Source organism: Leopardus geoffroyi, chromosome A2 (genome assembly GCF_018350155.1).
Source record: "Leopardus geoffroyi isolate Oge1 chromosome A2, O.geoffroyi_Oge1_pat1.0, whole genome shotgun sequence".
Classification (NCBI taxonomy): domain Eukaryota; kingdom Metazoa; phylum Chordata; class Mammalia; order Carnivora; family Felidae; genus Leopardus; species Leopardus geoffroyi.
The window spans coordinates 27,735,156-27,757,921 of record NC_059331.1 but is presented as its reverse complement, the minus strand read 5'-3'; the positions used below and the strand labels follow the sequence as shown (position 1 = coordinate 27,757,921).

The 22,766-nt window shown below is 38.7% G+C and overlaps 1 protein-coding gene across 8 annotated transcripts in view; it reads left to right on the top strand.

Annotated features, from left to right (window-relative positions):
- The window catches only part of FHIT (fragile histidine triad diadenosine triphosphatase), a 1,417,560-nt gene that overhangs the window by 1,134,433 nt on the left and 260,361 nt on the right, over positions 1-22,766 (top strand). For all 8 annotated transcript variants that reach the window (XM_045496936.1, XM_045496934.1, XM_045496935.1 and 5 more), the window contains 2 exons: positions 17,134-17,279; positions 19,568-19,597. In XM_045496936.1, coding sequence (XP_045352892.1) covers positions 17,134-17,279; positions 19,568-19,597 — 176 coding nt within the window. The remainder of the gene's footprint in view (positions 1-17,133; positions 17,280-19,567; positions 19,598-22,766) is intronic.

The window sequence follows — 22,766 nt, the reverse complement described above, 5'->3', positions numbered from 1 at the left end:
CCACGACCCTGGCATCAGAACCTGAGCTGAATTCAAGAGTCAGATGCTCAACTGACTGAGCCAGTCAGGCGCCTGTCTTTGTTGTACTTTCATATCTCTTGGCTAGCTACCTCTTCTGAGTGTCCATTTTTGTACAGTGTCACCAGGGTTTAATCAGTGGAAGACAGGAGGCAGCACCAACTACTACCGACTTTCCTGACTTTGTGTGACTGAATGACAGATGTGCAATGACCGATCACTGACAGACATTGAAAGAAGTGCTACGGTTGGTCACTGATCGTGATGCACATCTGTTATCCACATGGAGAGCTATTGACTGAAGACAGGGTAATGGACTTGTACTTTATGCATTGCCTCCGAGCTAATAAAGCATGGTAACTGAAATTTGAACTAAATTGTTGGGGAACTGGTATTATTTAACTGAATTGTGGTCGCTGAAAATTTTGAGTGTTGGAACTATGGTAAGTGAAGGCTGCCTGTATTTGCCAGAAATTAAATATAGGAGAATTACACATAGAACCCAATTTCCAGTTTCTCTTGATAAAAAGAAACAAGTAGTGTCTACCCATCTTGGGGTATGTGTCTTCCTGTTTGCCTCAATTCTCACTGCTCCCTGTTATTACACACCCATGGCTTCCACTTCAGGGCTGTCCAGTGCAGAAGCAACTAGCTACAGATGACTACTGGCTTCAGGTGGCTATTTAAATAAAAATATAGTGTTGATATTTAATTGTTAATTTTAAAATTAAAATTAGGTAAAAGTAAATGCAATTAAAATCTGGTTCTTCAGTCCCACCAGCCCCATTTCAAGTGCTTAGTAGCCACATGGGGCTAGTGGCTATTATATTAGTGTAGGATATAGAACCTTTCCGTCATTATGACAGTTCCATTAGACAGCACTGCTCTACAGGCATTGATTTATATTAGGTAAAGTACTATGGATATGGGACAATAACATTAAAATTGCATAATACTAATCCCTCTCAGTTTGAATTTTTTTTTCTTCTTCAGAGATTAAGCTAGACCAGATGAGATTCTAAATAAGAGTATTTTTTTTAAGGAGAGGCTTGTTTTTGTTTTCGTTTTTGTTTTTGTTTTTTCCACATGGAAATATTAATGATGATAGAATCTCCCTGGAATAGTATATGAGGCTGCAGTCTCCTGGAAAAACATTTTGTCATCAATAAGAAATTTGAGGAGCGCCTGGGTGTCTCAGCCAATTAAGTGTCTGACTCTTAATTTTGGCTCAGGTCATGATCTCCCAGTTTGTGAGTTTGAGCCCTGCCCAGGCTCTCTGCTGTCAGTACAGAGCCTGCTTCGGATCCTCTGCCCCTCCTGAACTTGTGCATTCGCTCTCTCTCTCTCTCTCTCTCTCTCTCCCTCAAAAATAAATTAAAAATAAAGAAATTTGAAATACTATTTTAGTAAAGGTTGTACTAATTCAAATAATTTCCAATTTTTTTGATGGCAAAGATGGTGGTGATGATGCTGATATTGGTAATGAAAGATATTGGGGCCAATGTTTAATTCCTCATGCCAGAAGATTGTGAGGTAGCAAAGACATGTTTTAAATATCTGAGCATATAAAGAAAATAGGAGTGAGTTTTAGGATCCTGCAGGAGTAACGATGACATATAAATATAAAATTGTTATGGAATTGCCAGACATTTTTTTTCCCAAATTTTTGCTTTCCTTATGCATGCCTAAATATATATATATATTTTCAATTATATACAGAATAAAAGTAAAATACATAGGAATCTTGGGCTCAAGTCGGTATTTTCATAGTCTTTGAGATTATTGGGTCTTCTTATTTAAAAGTTAGGCAAACCATATCCTGTGCTCTGCTATCTAAACTGAATATCAAAAGTGATATCCTGGAAAAAAGTTGTAAATCCTAAGTGCATTTAGATGTTTTTAATGTTTTCATTGTTTGTTTTTTTGTGTTCTGAGGTTTTTTTAAATTGTTAACTTTATGTTTTGGGTGCCTGCATGATTCAGTGAGTTGAGCCTCCAACTCTTGATTTTGACTCAGATCATGATCTCCTGGTTTGTGGGATCAAAGTCCCTCTTCAGGCTCTGTACTGACAATGCAGAGCCTACTTGGGATACTCTCCTTCTCTGTGCTCCTCCCCTGCTTGTGCTCTCTCTCAGTCTCTCTCTCAAAATGAATGAATAAACATTAAAAAAAAACAGTTATGTTTTGAAAAATTCATACAATTCAAAGTGGAGTGAAAGAAGAAATTAGAGTCAGATAACCTATTTCTAGCTCCTTCCTCTAGTGATGCTAGATTAGGATGATAAAGAAAAATGCAGAGAGAATATGACGTAAGGGAGTTGAGTAGGTGAGTGGAATGTGAAAACATAGGGGTGAAGTTTCATCTGTGGCCTGAGGGAAGTTCTAGCTTCTAAATGGTAATGCTTGTATTAGTCAACAATATTCAAATCCTACTCCACGTTACAGTTGCAAAGAAGGGCATGTTGTACAGAGGGAAGTCTTCAAGGAATTCATTTCTATTGATTTTTTTAAGTAACCATATGTTTAGCAACCTTCACTTTATGGTGTGAAATATGTAATTAAAAAATCCCTTATTAAAACAACAACACCACCAAACCTTGTAACAATGAAGTAGGTATAAACATTAACCCAGTGTTAACACAGACACTAGGCTAAGAGATTTGAGGAAGAGAGTGGTTTAGGAGTTTATGGTTTTGAAACCCTGTGTTTGTGAAGGTATTTTTTTCTGTTATTGTTTTAAAGATGTCAAAGCCTTCCTTGTCATTAGCAGTTGACTTTATAAGGAGAAGAGTTTAAGCAGATGGAAAGAACAAACTTTCTCCCTTTACAGGCTTTGGAGGTTTGGGGGATAAATGCTGTGCTATATTTGCATACAAATCACTATCTTGAAAAAGCCTGCTTTCTTGACACTTCTTTCTGATTTTTTTTAATGTATTTGTTTTTAATGAGTTCCTTCTTTGTTTTTAGCAGCTGACTGATTAACTTATTTTATTCTGGAAGCTACCAGAGTGACATTAAAATGTCTTTAGCTTCCTGTTTTGGAAACATTTAGAAATCACTTGCTACTTAGTGTTTTCACGCCTTTTTTTTTTTTTCTGGTAGGATTTTTTGCATTTTTATTGTTGTAAATGATTTAGCCCATTCTTTAATTTTGAATGGATCACACAATCATCTTTATGTGTCCAGCTGTCTTTTGTTGGAAGGGACACATTTTAAATTGTTCACTGCTGAATCAGATTAAAATGATTTTAGTGTTAAACCATTTAGAAAAAATAAATCTTTAGTTTGTCTTTTGTGGAGAGTTCATCCTTGTGAACATATTGCTCAGACACAAAATAAACTACTGTTTTTCATTCTTCAGGAGTGGGTCTCTTAGATTCTAAGCTAAAATGAATAGAAATATGAGCCTATTTTTAATCGTCTTTTGGAAACTAACTCCAAATAATTTTGTTAATTCAAATCAGTGATTCTTAGTTGGAGTCAGAAGACTAAGAATTTTTTGCAAACTCAAGACCACAGGAGAACAATGTATACTCCCCCTTCTCCCCCACCCCCATGGACAGATCCATTCCCAATTTCAGGAGATTCAAAGAAGCCCTGGGGTGCATCTACACATACAAGTTAGTTGGTTTTGGGAAATCTAAATTCAAGAAGGAAAGATCTCTAGATAGTGAGCCCCATGGCACTGCCTTTCCCCTCTGACCGCCATAGCTCCTAAATTACACCACTCTCCACCCACCTCATTAGGCCAGAACCCTGAGATCCTCTTTGACACCCCCTCCTCTCATGCCCATCCCCCCACATCAGTAAGTACTGTTGCTCCTGAGTCAGAAATATATCTCAAATTCTTTGTATCTACACTGTCACCACCATAGTCCCGGACTATTTGGAATCTCTCAACTAGTCTCTGGTAAAGCCATCCCCAATGGCCTTCAGCTCTTCTCCTTGCTTTGATTAAATCTTTTTTTTTTCTTTTTTCTATACAACATTTACAGTGATCTTTGTAAAAGAGAACTCAGATTCCGTCACGAGTCTCTGCTGTCCACTACCTGAGATGCTTCTGAGGCTTCCCCTTGCAGATAGAATCACTCCACACAGCCACCCGGAGCTGTGGAGAGCCAATGCTGTTTCGTGATGCTCCAGGTAAACAGGCCGAGCTTATTACCAGTGTAGCCGTGTTGGCTTTCCACACTTTCTTTGTGTTGTTGCAACTTTGCTTTCTTATCTCAACCCTTGTCTCTTTCACAGCAGACCATGTTTTCATCTGTTTCTTGCCTTTTCACCTTCTAGAATATATACTTTTGGACGGGAGAGCATGCGATGCATGATGGCTGGTGTGTGTTATGTTCTCAGTGTCTTACACAATACCCACCATGTGAGAGGCTCTTTTTTTAAAATTAAGTTTTTTTAATTTTAATTCCTGTATAGTGAACCAGAGCATTTTTTAGGACTTTGCCTGTTTTTCACTTATTCATTAAGAATTTCATTTATTTAATTAAGTACGAATATATGTACTTAATGAATAAGAACAAAACATACAAAGTCCTAATAAGTGTTTTGTTTCTACCCTTTCCTCTAAAATTTTCCTTTATGGCCTTCCTTCAGTCACTCATGGAGAGATTCATTCATTAAGCCCTTGTACACCTTTCACTATGAAATATTCTCATGTCTCTTTTAGATTGCTAACTTAGGGAGGACTGAATTTTTATTTATTTATTTTTTTGGTGGGGGTGGTTGATTCACATTCTAAGAATGCCAAGTGAACGTAATTAAGGCTCTCGGTTTTGGAAATAAAGAATTTTTCTATCAACATTTGTATGTGTCACAGAGAAAGATTTCATGACTGTTTTGAAAAGAACATAGAACAGTGTTATGCTCAGATCTTTCCAAGCTCCAATGAGTTAATGGTCTACAACTTTTCCACTTAAAATGCAAGTGCTGCCTTTGATGTGCGAAGGGAAGGGCATCTTATGTTTAGTTTTTCTATGCCTTTAGCCGGGTCTCTTTTTGATCAAGAATTCAGAACTAAGCTTTTTTTTTTTTTTAAGTGCATTTCCCTTAATTATTTTCATATAAGTAAGTGGGGTCTGGTCTCGTTCAATGTCTCAGAAACAATTTCTGAAACATTTTGAACAGTTACTTATATGAAAGAATTGTTTCCCAGATTAAGCAGTGAATGAGCATGCATGCCATTTGGTCTTTCACCAAATACTTATGGATGGACTATTCTGCATTACACTATGTGTGAAACCAGGAATGTCATCTGAGCCTGTTCACCAGGAAGTATTTCCCATCTTGTAAGAATGCTTTACCTGCTGAATATTCACTTTTTATGTCTTCTTCCTTCTTTTCTGTCTCCCATTTCCTATTTCTTTTCTCCTGTGAAAGACTCCCTGCTGTTTCACATTTATATCTTGGTTGCTCTTTGCCTTCCATAATATCTAGACTGTGATGTGTGGGTTGCTTCATTGGCTTGTCCAACTGTACTGAAGATCTAATGGGAATTGGACTTTTCAGTGGCTCTTGAATGGCATTAACAAACCGGAAGTTGGAATCCATGCTTTTCAGGACCTAGTGGAATTTGTGTTGGAAAGACACCCAAGAGGTCAAACTGTATGGGAGTTTGGGGCCAGTCTGGTCACCCTATAGAAGCAGACACTCAACGTGTTCTGTTCTCATTCACCTACTGGTAGCCTGAAAGCATAGATGGTCAAGTGCTATGAAATTACTTATCTTGCCTGTGGTTTTCCAGCAGATCTCCAATGAATTACAAATCTTTAGCATTTTTTTCTGATTTATACTAGAATTAAAAAAAAAACATTTCATAAAGCTTTTGAAGTGGTTCTCATAGCAGAATATACATGTAGTTTAAAAAACTTCCTTATTGAGGATGATCCTTAAATATTTCCTTCAGAGGCCCAGTGTACTTTATTATTCTTCTTTGTAATACTCTTCCAGCTTTTAATACCTAAGAGCATGTTTATAACATTCTCATCTTGGTTCCCACTCCCATGTTGGCACATTATGGACAGATACTTTTCAGTGACAGTAACTTTCTTTTTTAATGCTCTCCTAACCAGAATTATTTAAGTTCTATATTCTTCTTTGTATCTCCAGGACAATAACGATAATACCGCATTTTCACAATTGTTACTTAGCGACCTTGCAGTACCTAGACATGACTTCTATATCATCGAGAAAGGGGGAAATTGAGCCTGGGAACAAATATTTGTATTGCTTCCTAATTGAAGACTGGCAGATACTTGATTATGCACACTGATATTCTTCCTTCCCTCGTGGTAGCCAAAATTAATAAATCCCTCCATTCTTCCCTTCTGATTCCTATCAAGGCCACAGAATCTCTTCAAAATACTGCTCTAGGCAGATACTACAGGTTAGTTGGAACTTGGCAAAAGAGATGAAACCTGTTTAACAGACTTGCTCTAATCACTGAGAACAGATGATGAACAGAGCCCCCTGCTTACCTGTAATTCCAGTCCAGTATGACTACACGACTAATGTATCTGGTTGCCATGGATAAGGAAAGAGAGCTTTGGGGTCTTACACTGCAGTTAACGGGTCAAGTCCATAAGTGATATATATCATTTCTGCTCACATTTGCTTGGCCAGAATTCCTTCAGCTTCATCTAACTGCATGGATCCAGGAAATGTAATCCTACCCTATGCCCAGATATGGCAAGAACCTGAAATAGTTGGTAAACAGCACTAATGACTTCATATACCATTAGATATATTTCAATGTTCAACTTCTCAGCATATTTCATTTAGCAGAATGCCGTCTCCCTCTGCCCATGTGAATTAACAGGATGTTTACTTTTTGTTTAAAAAACATAAAGCTTTTTCAGGCACCTCTGTGTTGAGGTAAGTGATATTCCCAAAGATTCCCAGAGAACATCCCCTAAGACATTTGTCCTATGCAATGTTCTGCAAAGTGATGATGATGATGATGATGTGATTGCTAAGCAAATATGAGAAATGCTGCGTGGCATCTCTGCTTTTTGAGAAGTCAGTGCACATTAGAACATTAAATATCCTGATGAGTACTGCTGTAAAGAAACCTTTTACTTCATTTCATCTAGTGCTTCTTAATCGTCGCAGACTACCCATTTTTCTTCCTATATAATGTGTAATAACATCTCATGGAACCAGTGTTCTGGTGAACCACTATAGTAAACACTGCAGTAGGTACATGGAAACTTCCATGACCTTGGAGTCATTGAAACGGCAGAGATGATTTTACCACATGGCCTTAGCCAGCATTTTCACTTAATAATTGTGTGACCTTGGGTATGTAATTTCACTTTGTTGGCCTGAACTGATAAATGTAGAAAAATGGGGGTGATACTATCTACCTCAAAGTGTCAGTGATGATCACTAGAACATAGTAGGCAGCAAACAAATGTTATACATTCTTTCCTTCCCCTTCTAATATTACTTACTGTTCCCCACATATCTGACTTATTGTAAGCATCAGTGTTCCCCATTCTGATTCTGTTAGGATAATCAATATAAGATTCGTTTGCCTTGAAAAATTCACAGAATACTGTGTGACATTTAAACCAAAGAATCTGCCCCAAAGTTCTGCCAGGCTGCAGGCACCCTTTTTCATTTTGTTTTCTTTGAAGGCGCATGTTTACTTCTCCCTCTGAATGTGATTCTCACCTCTGAACATCCAGATGGGTATAGGAGTTTGGGAGATGTCTCAGGGCAGATCTGCCTAGTAAAGGATACTTGGCTTCTCTTCCCCCAGATGAGCAAGGACTTACTGTGACTATATGTTTGGCCCAAAGCATTCCCCAGGACAAAACATGAGAATTCTCATGGATATTTAAGAGATGCTTGCCCTGAGATCCAGGTATGAGCAGAGTACTATTAGTAACTTAATCACACCATGCTGGAATTTATCATATTCTGGAAATCAAATTTGCTTAAAATTATGTTCACAACATTTATACTTATGGTTGATGAATATCCCCTGTTTCCATTGAGTTCCTACAGTGGGTATTTTAATATCCAGTGAACAAAGATTTGGCCCATACTGGCAAATTGCCTCTTCAGAATTGTATTGCTTAATTTTGGGGTAAAATTTCTACCTTTCTGATAAGAAAATTTACAGAAGTGCTTACATTGTGAATAGTAGATTACTTTTTGAATTGCCACCTACTTTGATTCAAAGCTCCGCAACTGTGTCATTTAAATCAAATAAATTGAATCTTCTCTTAAAAAAAATACCTCATGGTCCATCCTGTTGTTTTTTGAAGTGACATTATGAATTATTTTAAACATTTGCAAGGGCTAGGATTATTTGTTGGAGCAGGTAACTCATTACACAGGGTCTTCAGAAGTCTTTAGTGCAAACTGGAAAGTTCCTTGCTTGTCATTGAACTACAAACTAATCTGCAGGAGAGATGAATACACTCTACTTTTTTATTAGTTCAGAAGAATGACTAATTCTTTGTCATATTATTTGATGCTGACTTCCTCCATATTCATATCTGCGCATGCTAATCACCCTCATCAGAATCAATGATATTTTGATGGTTTGATTTATTTTAGTGATTTTTATATTCTGAATCCCTAGAATAGATCAGATATAGAAAAAATAAATGGGAGCAAGTCTGAACAACTCTGAGAATAATATTCTGCTGTCTCCTTTAATTAATCACCTGAATCAGTACATTTCCATTTCTCTGTCATGACTCTATATTTAAATATTTCATATTTGTCCTGGAAATGTACATAAAATTATTTTTTAGATCATCAATTATTATCCATGATGAGCAAATTTTAAACTTATCAAATTTATTTTGAATAAAAATGTAGCAACATAATGAACATTTGATGTGCTTGGGCAAATTCTCACTTTTGCAGCATTTCACTTTGTTTTTGTCCCCACATGGCCTTTGCAGTTTTTTTTTTTTTTCTTTCCTGAGGCAGTATAGAGGGCCACAAAATGACACCTGCATCTCACATTACATGCCCAATCTGACTGGTGATGACTACTCAGAGATCAGGATTGAGAAGGAATCTGAGTCTCTTTGTTTTTTGTTTGTTTGTTTTGTCTTGTTGTGTTTTTTAATTTTTTGTAATGTTTATTTATTTTTGAAAGAGGCAGCCAGAACATGAGCAGGAGTTCAGGAAGGGTAGACAGAGAGGGAGACACAGAATCTGAAGGAGGTTCCAGGCTCTGAGCTGCCAGCACAGAGCCCGATATGGGGCTTAAGCTCACAAACTGTGAGATCATGATCTGAGCTGAAGTCAGTCGTTTAACTGACTGAGCCACCCAGGTGTCCCTGAGTCTCTGTTCAAGGAGAGAATTTTGTAGCTGATTATTCATGTCTGCCGTGTATTTAGCACTGGAACATAATGGCAGAGGTGCAGTGTTTTGCCATCTCATGTGTAATGGAAAGAGCTTTGGTTTGGGAAGCCAAATTGTTGAGTTTCAGTTCCAAATGTGTGCCTGTGTGATACTGAGCAAATCAACTGAACTCTGTTCCCCCATTTATTTTTCCATCCAACAAGGAAAATATTGATGAAATAACAATTGGAGGATATGTTTAAGACCCATCCCAGCTCCCAAATACCATGGCTGTATGTACTCCATAGGACATTAAGATATCTTGGGGACCTGTTCATTTTTATAAAATTCCCAGAACTTATCACAGTTACCAACTGTGGTGGATTATTATAGTGATGACCACCACTGCCATAAGACTGCCACTGCCCTTGGAAGTGTGGCCTCTCTACTCCTCAGGTCAGGAAATGGAATTTATTGGGGTGCCTTGGGGGGGTTCCGTTGGATAAGCAGCCAACTTTTGATTTCGGCCCAAGTCATGATCTCATGTTTCATGAGATGGAGACTGTGGGGCTCTATACTGACAGGTGGAGCCTGCTTGGGATTGTCTCTCTCCTCCTCTCTCTTTCCCTCCTCCCCTCAAAATAAATAAACATTTTTTTAAAAAGGAGATGGAATTTCTCTACCTTGAATTGGGGCTGGCCTGTGATTTCATTTGACCAATAGAATGTGGGAGAACTTAAGCCTTCAGAAGCCTTAGAGTTTCTGCGTTGGGCCTGGGATGAAAGAACACATGGAGTGAGGGGCCCAGTGACCCAGCTGAGCCCATCCCCAAGCCTACCTCCCAACTGAAAGCAGTGGCATGAGTGAGCCCAGCAGCAACAACCACCCACAGAATTAGGATAAGAAAACAAAATGGTGTTATTTTAATCCTCTGTGTTTGTGTTTGTTGTCATAATACAGCAGTAGATAGCTGGAAGTTGGAAGTCAGTCAGTAGGTCTCCTTTGTCTGGAAGGTTCTAACAGTTGGTGTGGAGTATCATAAGGTACCTTAGTTCTCCTCCATGTGGTTTTTGCTCCCCAGTAGGCTAGCTGGGCTTTTCATAGCATCTTGGTCTCAGCATTCCAAGAGGACAAAAAACAGAAGTTGTAATGTCTGTTAAGGCCTGACCCTGAAAAGTCACACAGTGAAACTTCTATCACATTTAACTGATCAACGCAAGTCGCAAGTCCAGCTGCAATTTGAGGGGAGAGGAAACAGACACCAATTTTTGATGAGAAGAGAAGCAAAGTTACTTTGCAAGGGGGTGGTGGGATGGGAGGGACTTTTGTGGTAACATTTGTATGCAATCTACCACATCAACTTAAGTGCTTGACTACTGCAAAAAGTCCATTTGATTTCTTTTTTTCATTGTATGTATTCTGGGTTAGCTGTGTGTCACTAAGAGTCCAGCACAGGGTCTGACATGTTGTGTTATCAGTGAGACAAAAACACCCCGAATGTTTACATCCAAAGGATAGAGACAGTCACAGACTGGTGGTGAGCTGAAGAGGCAAAGAAAAGGCATTAAGCCACCAACTTGCTGGTGGTCCTTGGTCATATAAATAATGGTGAGTCATTGACTCTGGATTACTAGACTGTCCAACAGGCCATGGGATTTTTCAATGTGTCTGTCAGCCTGACCCATTGATATTGATAGTTGTAGCTAAGCTTCCTCCAGAATCTGTCAACTCAGGGGAGCCAAAAGGTGCCTTGAAGCAAGCCTACCTCAAAAATATAAAAGGGCCAGATAGTAGCTACATTTGTGGTGAACATATCATAAGTATAAACTTGTGGAATCACTATGCTGTACATCTGAAACTAATATAATGTGCATCAACTGTACTTCAATTAGAATGAATGAATGGATGAATGAATGAATGAATGATAGAGCAGAAGGAGCCAAATGCAGGCTCCACATCCTTCCATTCTTCTTCCAGTTGAACCCCCCGTACAAGGTGAGGTGGTTCTCTCATTCTTGATGTCAGTACTCACAGTTCTCTGTTAGGATGAGGGCATACTTACTACTTCCCTTTTCCTGAGGTTTCCTCCCATGATGGGATTCCTGATCTCCTCTGCTTTCTTCATTTGAAGCTAAGTGTTTGTCAGGCTGTTAGTAGTTTGGCACAGTGTCTTTGTGTTTCATCGCACCCATGTCTCTTCCACAAGCAGAGAGACTCTGAGATGCAGGACATACTTTAGTGGGAGGGTAAGCAGAGACGAAGTCATAAAAGTACAAAACGTTTTAGCATCACAGCGCTATGGTTAATAACATGGATTTTGGAATCAAGCTTCGGGAGAATTCTAGTTTTAGTTTCATATTGGGTATGCTGTCTTGTGCAAGTTTTTTATTTTCTATAAGCTGTAATTTCCTCATATGAAAAATAGGAATTATAATAGTAGTTTATGGATTTGTTGGAAAGATTAAGTAAAGGAGAGTACATTTATAAATGAAACAGTGATTGTGGCCAAAGAAGGCATGTCTGACAATTTTCTTTAAAGCTAACCATAAGTTGCTAGGCCATTTTCAAGGACAGATCTTGGTCCAAATTTGGAGAAATAGTTTCTGATTTTAGAAAATTGAAATGCAAGACCATACTGAAAAGTTTATCTCACACCCCTAGGCACAGTTAGATTCTGCCTCCTCTGTGCTCCCACAACATTCTGTACTGATTTCTATCAATAGTCCTCATCTCTCTGTGTTGTGATGATCTGTTTATATTGCATGACAGTTTGGGACGTTAGTGTGAATGCTTCAAAGTCATTTACTCTATTGTACTCATCTTGGTGCCCTAAATGCTAGCACAGACTCTGGACTGAGAGGAGGCTCTAGTGGAAGGATGGATGGACACATGGGCTGCACTCTGGCCCACTGGTTGAATTACTCCCCCATTTGTAAAACTGACTTTAAATCTCGTGTGCACTAGGAAGTCTTCTTTGATTTCCCTCTGTTATGAGGAATGTTTTTGTGTACCACAGAAACTAAACTCTAATTATTACCGTCTATTCTTTAAAAGAAAATGTTACTACTAAATGGACTTCTCTATTTTGGATTATAAAAGAGAGACCAGATTCCATTTGATAACTCTCTTTCATAGGTTTTCACCCATGATGAATCCTGGATAAACATATATTAAATTCAATTATGCAGATTAACTTCTTTGAGGGTTATCATGCATGTTGGCTAAAAAGTCTCTTCAGAGGCGCTAATCCCAAGCAAAGAGGACTCAAAAGAAAGTGTGTTCTTATTGCCTATATATAATATGGGGTTTGCCCATTAACAATGCCTAAGAATCTCTAAATTAACTTATACTGCATTTGTGGTATTACCTTAAAACTACTGGCATATAAACAGTTGCAGTAGAGTTATAAGAGCGGTTCTTCAAAGTTAATTTGCTTTCCCTGAGCTGTTTGTCTATGAGAAGCATGTAGCGCATGATAACACCATCTTTAAGCAATGTGGTGTTTTCTTCCAAAGCGTATGCACTTATTTTGAGAAAGTACTTTTATTGTCTGATGAATTTGTGAATAACATACTGTTTCTGTACTCTCATATGTTTGTAGATCATATACTTCGTTTTTCCAATGAAAGATGGCAGAAACTCCTTTAGTTGGACTGGGGAGTAATACTTGTGATTTATCTATATGATGTTATCACTGCAACACAGTTTCTCGTTGTGGTTGGTCTTTAAAAGCATCAGAAGTGCTACACACAGGGTGAGGAAATATCTCAATTATGCCCAGGTATTTTGCTTAGAAAGTGAAAATTTTTAAGATACCATAATGATATTTGTCTAATATACTATTTAAATAACACTATAGTCTTCAACTTTGGAAAAGAATGGGCCCCCAAATAGTTCTAACTTCCTTTAGTTACCTTTTTCTCATGTGATTCCTCTAAGCCAAGGGTTGACATTATTAAGTCCATGGGCCAAGTCTGGGTTGTCTCTTCTTTTTGTAAATAAAGGTTTACTGGAATATAGCCACACTTACTATCGTTTGTATTGTCTATAGCTGCTTAGACATATAGCCCACCAAGCTTACAATTTTTCCATCTGGCCCTTTGCAGAAAAGGTTTACTGACCTGCTTTAAATCCTTTATGAACCTGCTTGTATTCTCAGCTAGCCACGGGATATTTGACCACACTTGGAGACCCCCAAGGTTGTCGTGGAACCTTTGCCTTATTAAGGTGTCCCAGGTTCTGCTGCATTGGGTGCTTTGCTCTGCTTCTGCATCCTCTTATCCTACATCTGTACCTCCCATAGTACTGCAGTTATCTGTTTTGGTGCCCATCTCCTGGACAGGAAGAACTAGAGAAACTTCCTGCTGTCTTTTGCTCATCCCAGAGCCTAATACAGTGTCCAACCACTTAACTGGTGCTCACTGTTCACTGAATGAACAAATGAATTACACTTTCTAGTCCAAATAGAAAGCAGCTTTTTATCAGTATAGAGTCTGAATAATCTAGAAACCCGTTCTTTATAGTTTTTTATAATTATATTAAAAGGTTTTCTTAATTTCCCCTCGTCATTATATAAGGAAATCATTATATTTCCTGTGCACTTGTGAAAATTAACTTACATTAGAAATGAGTTTACATTTTTCCAACACACACCCAACATTAGCTCTAATTATGCTAAATATTAATAATAAACCTCCTTGAATTAAAAAAAATCTTGCAGACTATCCCAATCTTGTAGAGATGGTTGAAAATGAATGGATGTTGTCTCCATTTTGCCAGGGTCTTAGTACTCAGAGGTAGCTGATCAGAGGGTCTGGATCATAATGTATTCACTCATTGCAGCAGTACTTATTAAGTCTGGTGTTCTAGGCAGGGATGAGACAACAGTAAACAAGACAGCCTCTGCTTTTGTGGAGATTACCTTTTCTTTCAGGAAGGTAGTAGCCAGCCAAGAAAACTACCAGCTGGTGGCAAGGGCTATGGCAAGGTGAAAAGAGGGTGATAGAAGAGGACGAAACTGGGTAGCAGTTTAAACTGATGGTTCTGGAATGCTCCTTTGAGGGAGCAGTATTGGAATAGAATCAGAAGGTAAGAAAGAAGCAGCCATGCGAAGAAGATGGGAATTGAATTCTAGGGAGAACAAACAGCTAGGACAAAAGCCTCAAAATCTGGGAACGAGTTCAGTGTGTTAGATGAACAGAAAGAAGGCAAATGTGATAGATGTATAGTGTGTATGGGAGGAGTGGAAAAGGAGCTTCTGGAAGTAGGTAGGTAGCAGTCGGTACCTACTACCTATATGAGGTGAGGGCATCTTTTCTCTCGTTTCAAAGGAACTGAGGGATGGTGGTTGGTCCTGACTTCCTGATGCCATTTAGTACCTAGAATGGCCAGGGGAGACTAGTGAATCTGCTGTTGGTTAGCTCGGTGACTCACACGGTACCCAGGACCCCCAGATCCATACCCTGGGTAACTCCAGACCCATCTGTCTCTCTGTCAAGTCTTGTGGAGCCTACCTGTGTGTCCACTGACACGTTGAGATACCTGTCTGTCTATCCTCTGGGTCACAACAGAGCAAAGACAATGATTATCCACATGAACACCTGCCCAAACCAAGTAAGCACCCTTAAAAGTTAATCCTATTTCATCTTAACATTCACACGGGAAGATCGTTTGGTATATGCAGATGTTTTCTTAATAGAGGGTTAGATTGAAAGGAATATATATGTCAGGGCAATGTGGCCTAAATGGGCTGTTGAAAAAATATCCATCTAAATGAGAACATGTTTAGCCTGTCTAACTGTTTCGTGACATGTTGTTATTAGTATTATTAACATTCAATTAAAGTAATAAATGTATGTGATATATGACCCTGTGGTTAAGTGTACACAGGATAAAACAGCTGACAGATTCAGTCATTTTGATTCAGTTCCATAAATGTTTTGATTCATTAAACATTGGGTCAAGCCAATCCTTAGTACCAGACAAAGAAAATGAACAGATAATAAAATATTTTTAGGGTGTTGGAAACAAAACAAAACAAAACCTTTCAGATGTCATTGATATTACTAAAGTTACATTAGATACAAAGAATTTAAGATTCATTCCACCAAGTTTTATAGTAAGCAGTCATTTAAAGAAAATGTCCTTCCTTCCCCACCTGGTTTCTGTGTTTAGACATAGCTCACCACAGCAGTTATGGGTATTGTTGGAAGCTTGCTAAGTTGTCATCTTGCTGTGGTTTGGTGAAGTCAGGGCCTAAGAGCAGGTGGAGAGAGGAGGAAGATGGGGAAAGGTGTCTTTTAACAAAGAAAAGGCAACTCAGTGGGAGTGGAGGCTGGCAATCTGCTAAAAGGAAATGAAAGGAAATTCTTCATTTCTAAATGGTTCATTGACCCATGATAATAAAGCAGCCTTGCCAAAGAAGGATAATTATCTTTTTAAGTATCTGCTGCCCTGTGGGTGAAGCCTTCCCTTCCCCTCTCTTGAAAAATGAACTCAGATTAAACCACTGCTCCTTTTCCTAGTTTACCATTGACATGAATTTCCTGATTATGAGCAAAATTAATCAGTTTCCCTTTCAGCTTTCCCTTTCCCTACCAGCTCTCCCCCCACCCCGCCCTTCTCTTATGGAAATTACGCCCACCCAGCTGAGTTCAGTGCATTTCCTTCCCTTTGGGCTCTGAATCCTACCAGTGTGATAGGCTAAAATGCTTGCAATTCTGGAGTGACTAGCAATTGTAGAATTGAGATTTTATTATGCCCCATAGGTGCCTAGCTTCAGGCAAAGCACACTGTTTTAAAACAACAAGAAAAAGGAAAAAAAGAAAGAAAGAAACCAAAAAGAATATCTGAGCACTTTTTTCATCTGCTGGTACCTGAAAACTAAAATTTAATGTATTTCAATGTGCGTATATATGTATGCATGCATGATTGCACGTGTAGCCGCATGTGTATGAGGATTTCAAATACAAAGACAACTGAAATGTTATTGAGGATGTAACATTGAATGTTAATTTGTCACCAGCAAATGATCAAACTTAGATTCTTTTTCTCTAGCTCTTATCTGTTCAGGCCAATAGCATAAATATGTTGACTTGTCTCACTTCTAGAATGCACTGAGATGGTTTTGTTTGTAGAAGTAAAAAATCCCTTTTCTTAAATGTTCTTCAACTGGCTTCTAGAATTCTTAATAATCAATTGGAGGAACACTTGTCCTAAAATGCTTAACCACATGGCACATCTCTTATTATAAATGAAGTTCACTGTACGTTTTCAGAATGTCTGCTCTCCTTTTAAACGTAAATAAAACAACTACTATTGTGTTTTCATTACACATTTCTCTCAAGAGATATTGAAATTAAAATTTTAATTGTGATACTCTCCATAGAGAAACTGACTGGATATTCTGCTTGTTTTTCCAACCCAGTGCCTTTGGCTGTTTGAGAAGATGGAGCTTTCGAATTGGGGTCAGGAGATAATGGTCCAGAATAGATTTTGCCTCTTGGCATAATTATTTCAGCCAGCACTTGAGTCTCTCTGAACATTAATGCCCTTTTCTCTTAAAAGAATTTCTTTAGCACACCACTGCTTCTCTTTCAAAGTATAATTAACCATGTTTGTAAGCTCCTTTTTGAACTTCTTGGAGTTTGGTGGTTGGTAAATATTTGTTCTTTTATTCCTTAGTCTTTGAGAGTTCAGGCCCTGGGCCAAGGGGATTCAATACTGTGGGTATAAACTTGTTGGTAAAAATCCTACCCAAAGCAAGCAAAGTGTGCCTTAACAGAACTCACTGCAGATGTCCTCGTGTGTCCCCTTCGGCCAGTGGAGCGCTTCCGAGACCTGCGTCCAGATGAAGTGGCAGATTTGTTCCAGGCAACCCAGAGAGTTGGGATGGTGGTGGAGAAGCATTTCCAGGGGACTTCTCTCACATTTTCCATCCAGGTGAGTGTCTAAGTAGCTCAGAAATTGTTTTTCTTCCTTTTCAAATCCTAGCATTGAGCTCTCTCTCTTTTAAGCTGCCGTCTCACTGGTAAGGCAGCCGTCATTGTTCATGTCTTAAATAATAGCAGAAAAAGATGTAATCCAGGACCACCCTAGTATCCATTGTCCCAAGGTGGACTGTAGAATATCAGCTGAGGCACTGTCTGCAGCATTGTTTACAAAACAACTGAGAGTAACAGACAAGTGATTTAATGGGCATTCAGGCATTTCAGATCTTCTACTGGAACTGGGGCTGGACAACTCATGTTCATTCCAGGGCAATTATATTTTGAGCAGTGCATGGACTTAGCCCTCCTCTATGTCAGTGTAGTAGAGAGATGCAAGTTGGTTGGGACCTTGCCCTCAGAGGGCTCCTTTTTCTCTTTAACTCAATCTGCAGTGATTGATTATGGATTGGTATGATGCTGTATCAAGTATTCTGTGTGGCCTGCTTCCCAGGAAAGAGATGACATACCCCAGTCACTGGAGATCTTTAGGCACAGGCTGAGCCAAGTGTAGAAGGAAGTCTATGGTGAGTCATCAGCTATGGGAATTGAGCAAATCAATAGAACATGTCCTATGCCCTTTCAGATCCCCCATGGGAAGAGCTAGGGGTATCAATACATAATTAAAGTCCTTAGTGGCCTTGACATTGGATGACTCTGCAGTAATCCTTTGGAAAGAATTGGCTGGTTCTGTAATGTGAGACCTTGCCCTCAATGCTTTAGTTACACAGAATATTTACCATCCTTCAACTACCCTCTTTGCCTTCCAGCCATAGACTTTCAAAGAAACAGATAGAGAAGACCACTATTTTCAAGTTATGAAAGGCTTTGACTAAAAATGCTCCTAAATGCTTCTTTACAAAGTTTTTGCTGTCATGTCTGTGTTGAGAGTAAACTTCCCTCTAAAATATGGTGTATGTGTGTATGTGTGCGTCTGTATGTGTGTTTGAGTCACTTTTGTGCAAGTAATTAAGCTCAGGGTGGGTTTATCAAGCTTACGCCACAAGTCATGTTTCCAGAGAGTGGCTGAAGGCAACTGTCAGTGTTAAAGGAAATACTAGAAAAAAATTCACCTTCACTGAAAATGGCCAGTGCTAGTAGTTATCTAATGTGATTTACTCAAAAGTGAATTCCATAAACAAAGGAACTGACTTGTGCATAGCACTTGGAGTACTTTTGTATATGCAGTGTCTACAAAACTTTTCAAACTTTAAACCAGAGTATGGTGTTTATTTATTCCACAGTCAAGTGAACCTCGCACCTCATGGATATATACGTAGATAAAGGAAACCCAAGTTTTACAAAACAACATTTACCCATCCTGTGTACTCTAATAGTTTTTGTTGTATTATCTGATTTGGTTTTAGTGCTGATCACAACCCATTAAGCTGACTTCATGACCCACTAACGGACTGTGACTTCAAGTTTGAAAGCCATTTATACACAATTCTGGCCACAGGGGGACAAACATTCTTACCCATTGGTCTGGGCCACAGAGATAGAAAGACTTGCTAAAAGTTGCAAAGTTCTAATTCAATTCTACAATTTTCCGTCATAGACATTGCCTGTTCTAGTATCTCAAACCAACTGAGCACTTGCTTTTGCTTTGTTTTGTGACTGATGTCTGGGCAGATCAGCTCATTTTCAGCTAAACAAATGGTTTTGTTGGTTTTGAAAATCTGAGAGAAGGAACCAGGAATGGGAAAAGGGCCCAACTACAGTGAATGCTCCTACTTTTTCCCCCTAAGGTCAGGACAGCCAGAGAGAGCCCACTCTTGGGTGGTCTTCCCATATAAGACAGCCCATATTCCTACTTAATGGATTATGTTTACAGCAATTTTTTTTTGAGTAGAGACTTATAGTAACCAGACATTAATTAAACCACCTCTGATTTAAAGATAATCAAAAGGTGCAATAATTTACCTCCTCAAACATTTCCAACCTTCCTCTAATGCAATTAAAGCCATAGCCAAGAGCAAAGAGCATGAAAAGTAGCAAGAGGGTTGGCTCCCTGGATAATTTATACCATTTTTATACATAACTTTTCACTTACTCTCAGGCGGAAATGGAGAACTGTCTGGTCCCACACATTTGAAGTGAATGGTTCCCATGAGAATACTATAAATTAACACACAATGAAATTGGATCTAAATTATTAACGGGAGGTATTTCTGAATAAGCAGGAGATACCATCTATCTGTTATCACCTCTGTTATTTATCTATTTTTTTTCTCCTACTTCTAGGATGGCCCTGAAGCCGGGCAGACTGTGAAGGTGAGTGCTTATTACGTGCATACAAATTAATAAGGGGCAATTATGAGAACTAATAAAAATCACACTGAGCCATTTGCAGCACATTGCTGGTTCATTATGTTATCTTTGAGGTCAGAGAGACCCTCAGTGTTAGAGCCATAAATCCTGACATTATAAACTATGCCAAGCAATATGTTTCCCATTAGTTTACAAGACATTTACCTTTTGTAGTAAAATTATTCTTGTGTAAATGCTAAAACAGAAGCTAAATCAAGAAGTCCTAAAACAGAAACTGAAGTCAAAAAGATTCAAGTGAGGTAGTATCTCAGAAACAGCATGTGAGTCCTGTGTGGACTGGCGGGTCCCATTTGAAGCTGAGATGTCTTTGACAGGCCTTCTGGTTCTTCACACAGCCTCCTCATTCTTGAGCGACAGGCTAAGCGAGTTGTTCTCCACGTGCTGGCTCTTTTCTCCTCTCCTTCTCTCCACCCACACACCTATACTTTTCCTCCCTTTGTACTTAATACTAAAGTTCTAACCTAATGGAGTCAGTGGAGCTCGAAGATGGGTTTTTAAGTGTGCTAAAAGAGGAAAGGAGGATTTATTAGGATACTCTCTACTTTCCTAGTAAAGTAAAATAAAAGAATAAAACTTTGGCTGATGCTGAGGCTGGGTTTCAGCCCCCTTCATACAAATGCAACTTCCTCTGCAGTTAGGTCCTATGCCCAAATCACAGAAATGGCTATTTTTTTCAGTGCTAGAAATCAGAGGGAAGTTGAACTGGGGTGCTAATGTTATACTTTGCAAAATAAGGTTTTATCACTGCAAGACTGGCTATGAACAGACAAGGTAATGCTTGGCACAAAACAGTACCAAAAAAACAGTCTCTTTTTGGTATTAGTTCGCATATGGCTTTACTGTTTAACATAGCTACTGTGGGACTTTTAAAAGTACTTTGGGAAGTCCTCCGAAGAAGCAAATGTTCTATAGGGATTGCCACCAAATTCCTTACGATAAAAAGGAGCTGTCCTCCTGATTGCTCCAGACACATGATGTAATAGGGACAGAGGTGACTCGCCTCTTTCTTCCACCCCACTGTCCAGCCCCCATGCCAGGCTTCTACATATGTAGACACCAAAAAGACTATAATGAGTAGCTTCTTTTTGAAATTCATTCATCCTTCCTTCTTTTCTTTTCTCTTTTCTTTTCTTTTCTTTTCTTTTCTTTTCTTTTCTTTTCTTTTCTTTTCTTTTTTCTTTTTAAGAGAGAGAGCATGAGCAGGGGAGGGGCAGAGGGAGAGGGAGAGAGAGAATCTTAAACAATTTCCATGCTCAGTGCAGAGCCTGATACAGGGCTTGGTCTCACAAACTGTGAGATAATGACAGGAACCAAAATCAAGAGTCAGAAGCTTAACCGACTGAGCCACCCAGGCGTCCCCTGAAATTGTTTCATGAACTACAAAGCACAAAGTTTAAATCTGGTTGCTAGTGTTTTTTTTTTTTTTTAACTCAGTATGTAATTGTCAATCCTGACAACACCAGATTTAGGTACTGAACGCACTATCTGATGGAATTCGTTCAAATATGGAAGTATGTCTGTAGGAACACAGCTAATAACAGGGGAGCATGTACAAACTAGATCAAATGAAATGCACAGATTGATAATAGGTACATATTAAACACATTTAAAGCTTATATGTATATATAGGTAATATAATCTCACAATTTCATTTTGGTTCTGAATGAAGGATTAAAATTATGTTCTATATAAGCAGGCGTTGAATAGAGACAATAAGTAGATAAGTGGTTTCCAGCAGCTGATGAAAGGAGGGCATGGGGAATGACAGCTAAGGGGCAAGGGTTTCTTTTTTAGGGTGATGAAAATGTTGTGGAATTAGATAGTGGTGATGTTCATGCTGCATTATGAATATTCTAAAACCTACTGAAATGTATATTTTAATATGGAAAATGTTATGGTATTTGAATTGTATCTCAATTAAGAATAGTAATAAAACACAGTAAAAAAAAAAAAAAAGTCACCAAACACCAAGTCTAGCAGAACTGCACACCCTGGCTAAGGACTCTCTGATTCTAACAGTGACTACTTTTTTGATGTCCCCAGTTATCCAACCAAAAATGTTCACGGTTTTGTCAGCCTCATTGGTGAGGATGATGGAGTAATTCTTGGCCTATAGGACTTATATATGAATTGTTGAATGTGATTATTATCACCATCACCGTTGTTACTTAGTATAAGTTAATATTTTTTAACAATTCTATATTTTTTAATCAGTAGATTGTATTGCTTTGGACATCTTTCAGCTATTTCCAGCCTAATCACAGAATTCCCCCAATATGAATTTGTGGGGGGGGGCTGCATCTTAAATCCTTTGTAGATGATAAAATGGCTAAAAGAGAACAACCATGCACATGCATATGAAAACCTATGTGTATGACACATATGTGTATGTGAGTGTGTGTATGGCAAAGTTGTGAAAACTGTCCTTTTAGGCCAACTTTGCATATGTGATGTTGTCCAATCTATGTTTTTCCAAGTGCAATCCTTATACTATCTGCATAAAAATTAATTTTGGTGTTAGTTAAACCAAAAAGAAGTGGACTCTTAGTTCTTATGCTAAATCAATTGATTCAGAATCTTTGTGGTTTGGGCTTGGGAATCTTCATTGTGAACCAGCACATAATATGAGTCTTTTCAGAGTGTGGCTGTTTCTCAGTCTTGTTACTTTATGCTGATAAAATAGCTGGTAATGGCCACATACCCCTGCCGCGTGGAAACCAGCCATATAAAAGCCAGCCCCTCCAGGGAGCAAGGCAGCACCTTCAATATTCAGCTGTCTGGTTCTGAAAACTGCAGTTCAAGACTGAGCATTTCATGTTTTGAAATTCACACAGTTGTACATTTCAGGGTAGCATTTGACAGCCTGCCGCGGAAAGCGCAGTGACTGTTGGCTTCGTCTTTGCCTGTGTGTCTGACTCTTGGTATTCTGCCCAATGTCTGGGTTCGAAACCATTTGTGTCTCATGCCGGGTGGTAATAACAATAAGCCCAGTAATGATCTCTTCCCCTGAAGCAACTGTTGTTATTGTTAGTGAAGGTGTACCACTGAGCTAGACACTTGAACGTGGTGCCACTTTAGGGCTTTTTGTTTGTTTGTTTCAGGGGCTTTAAAT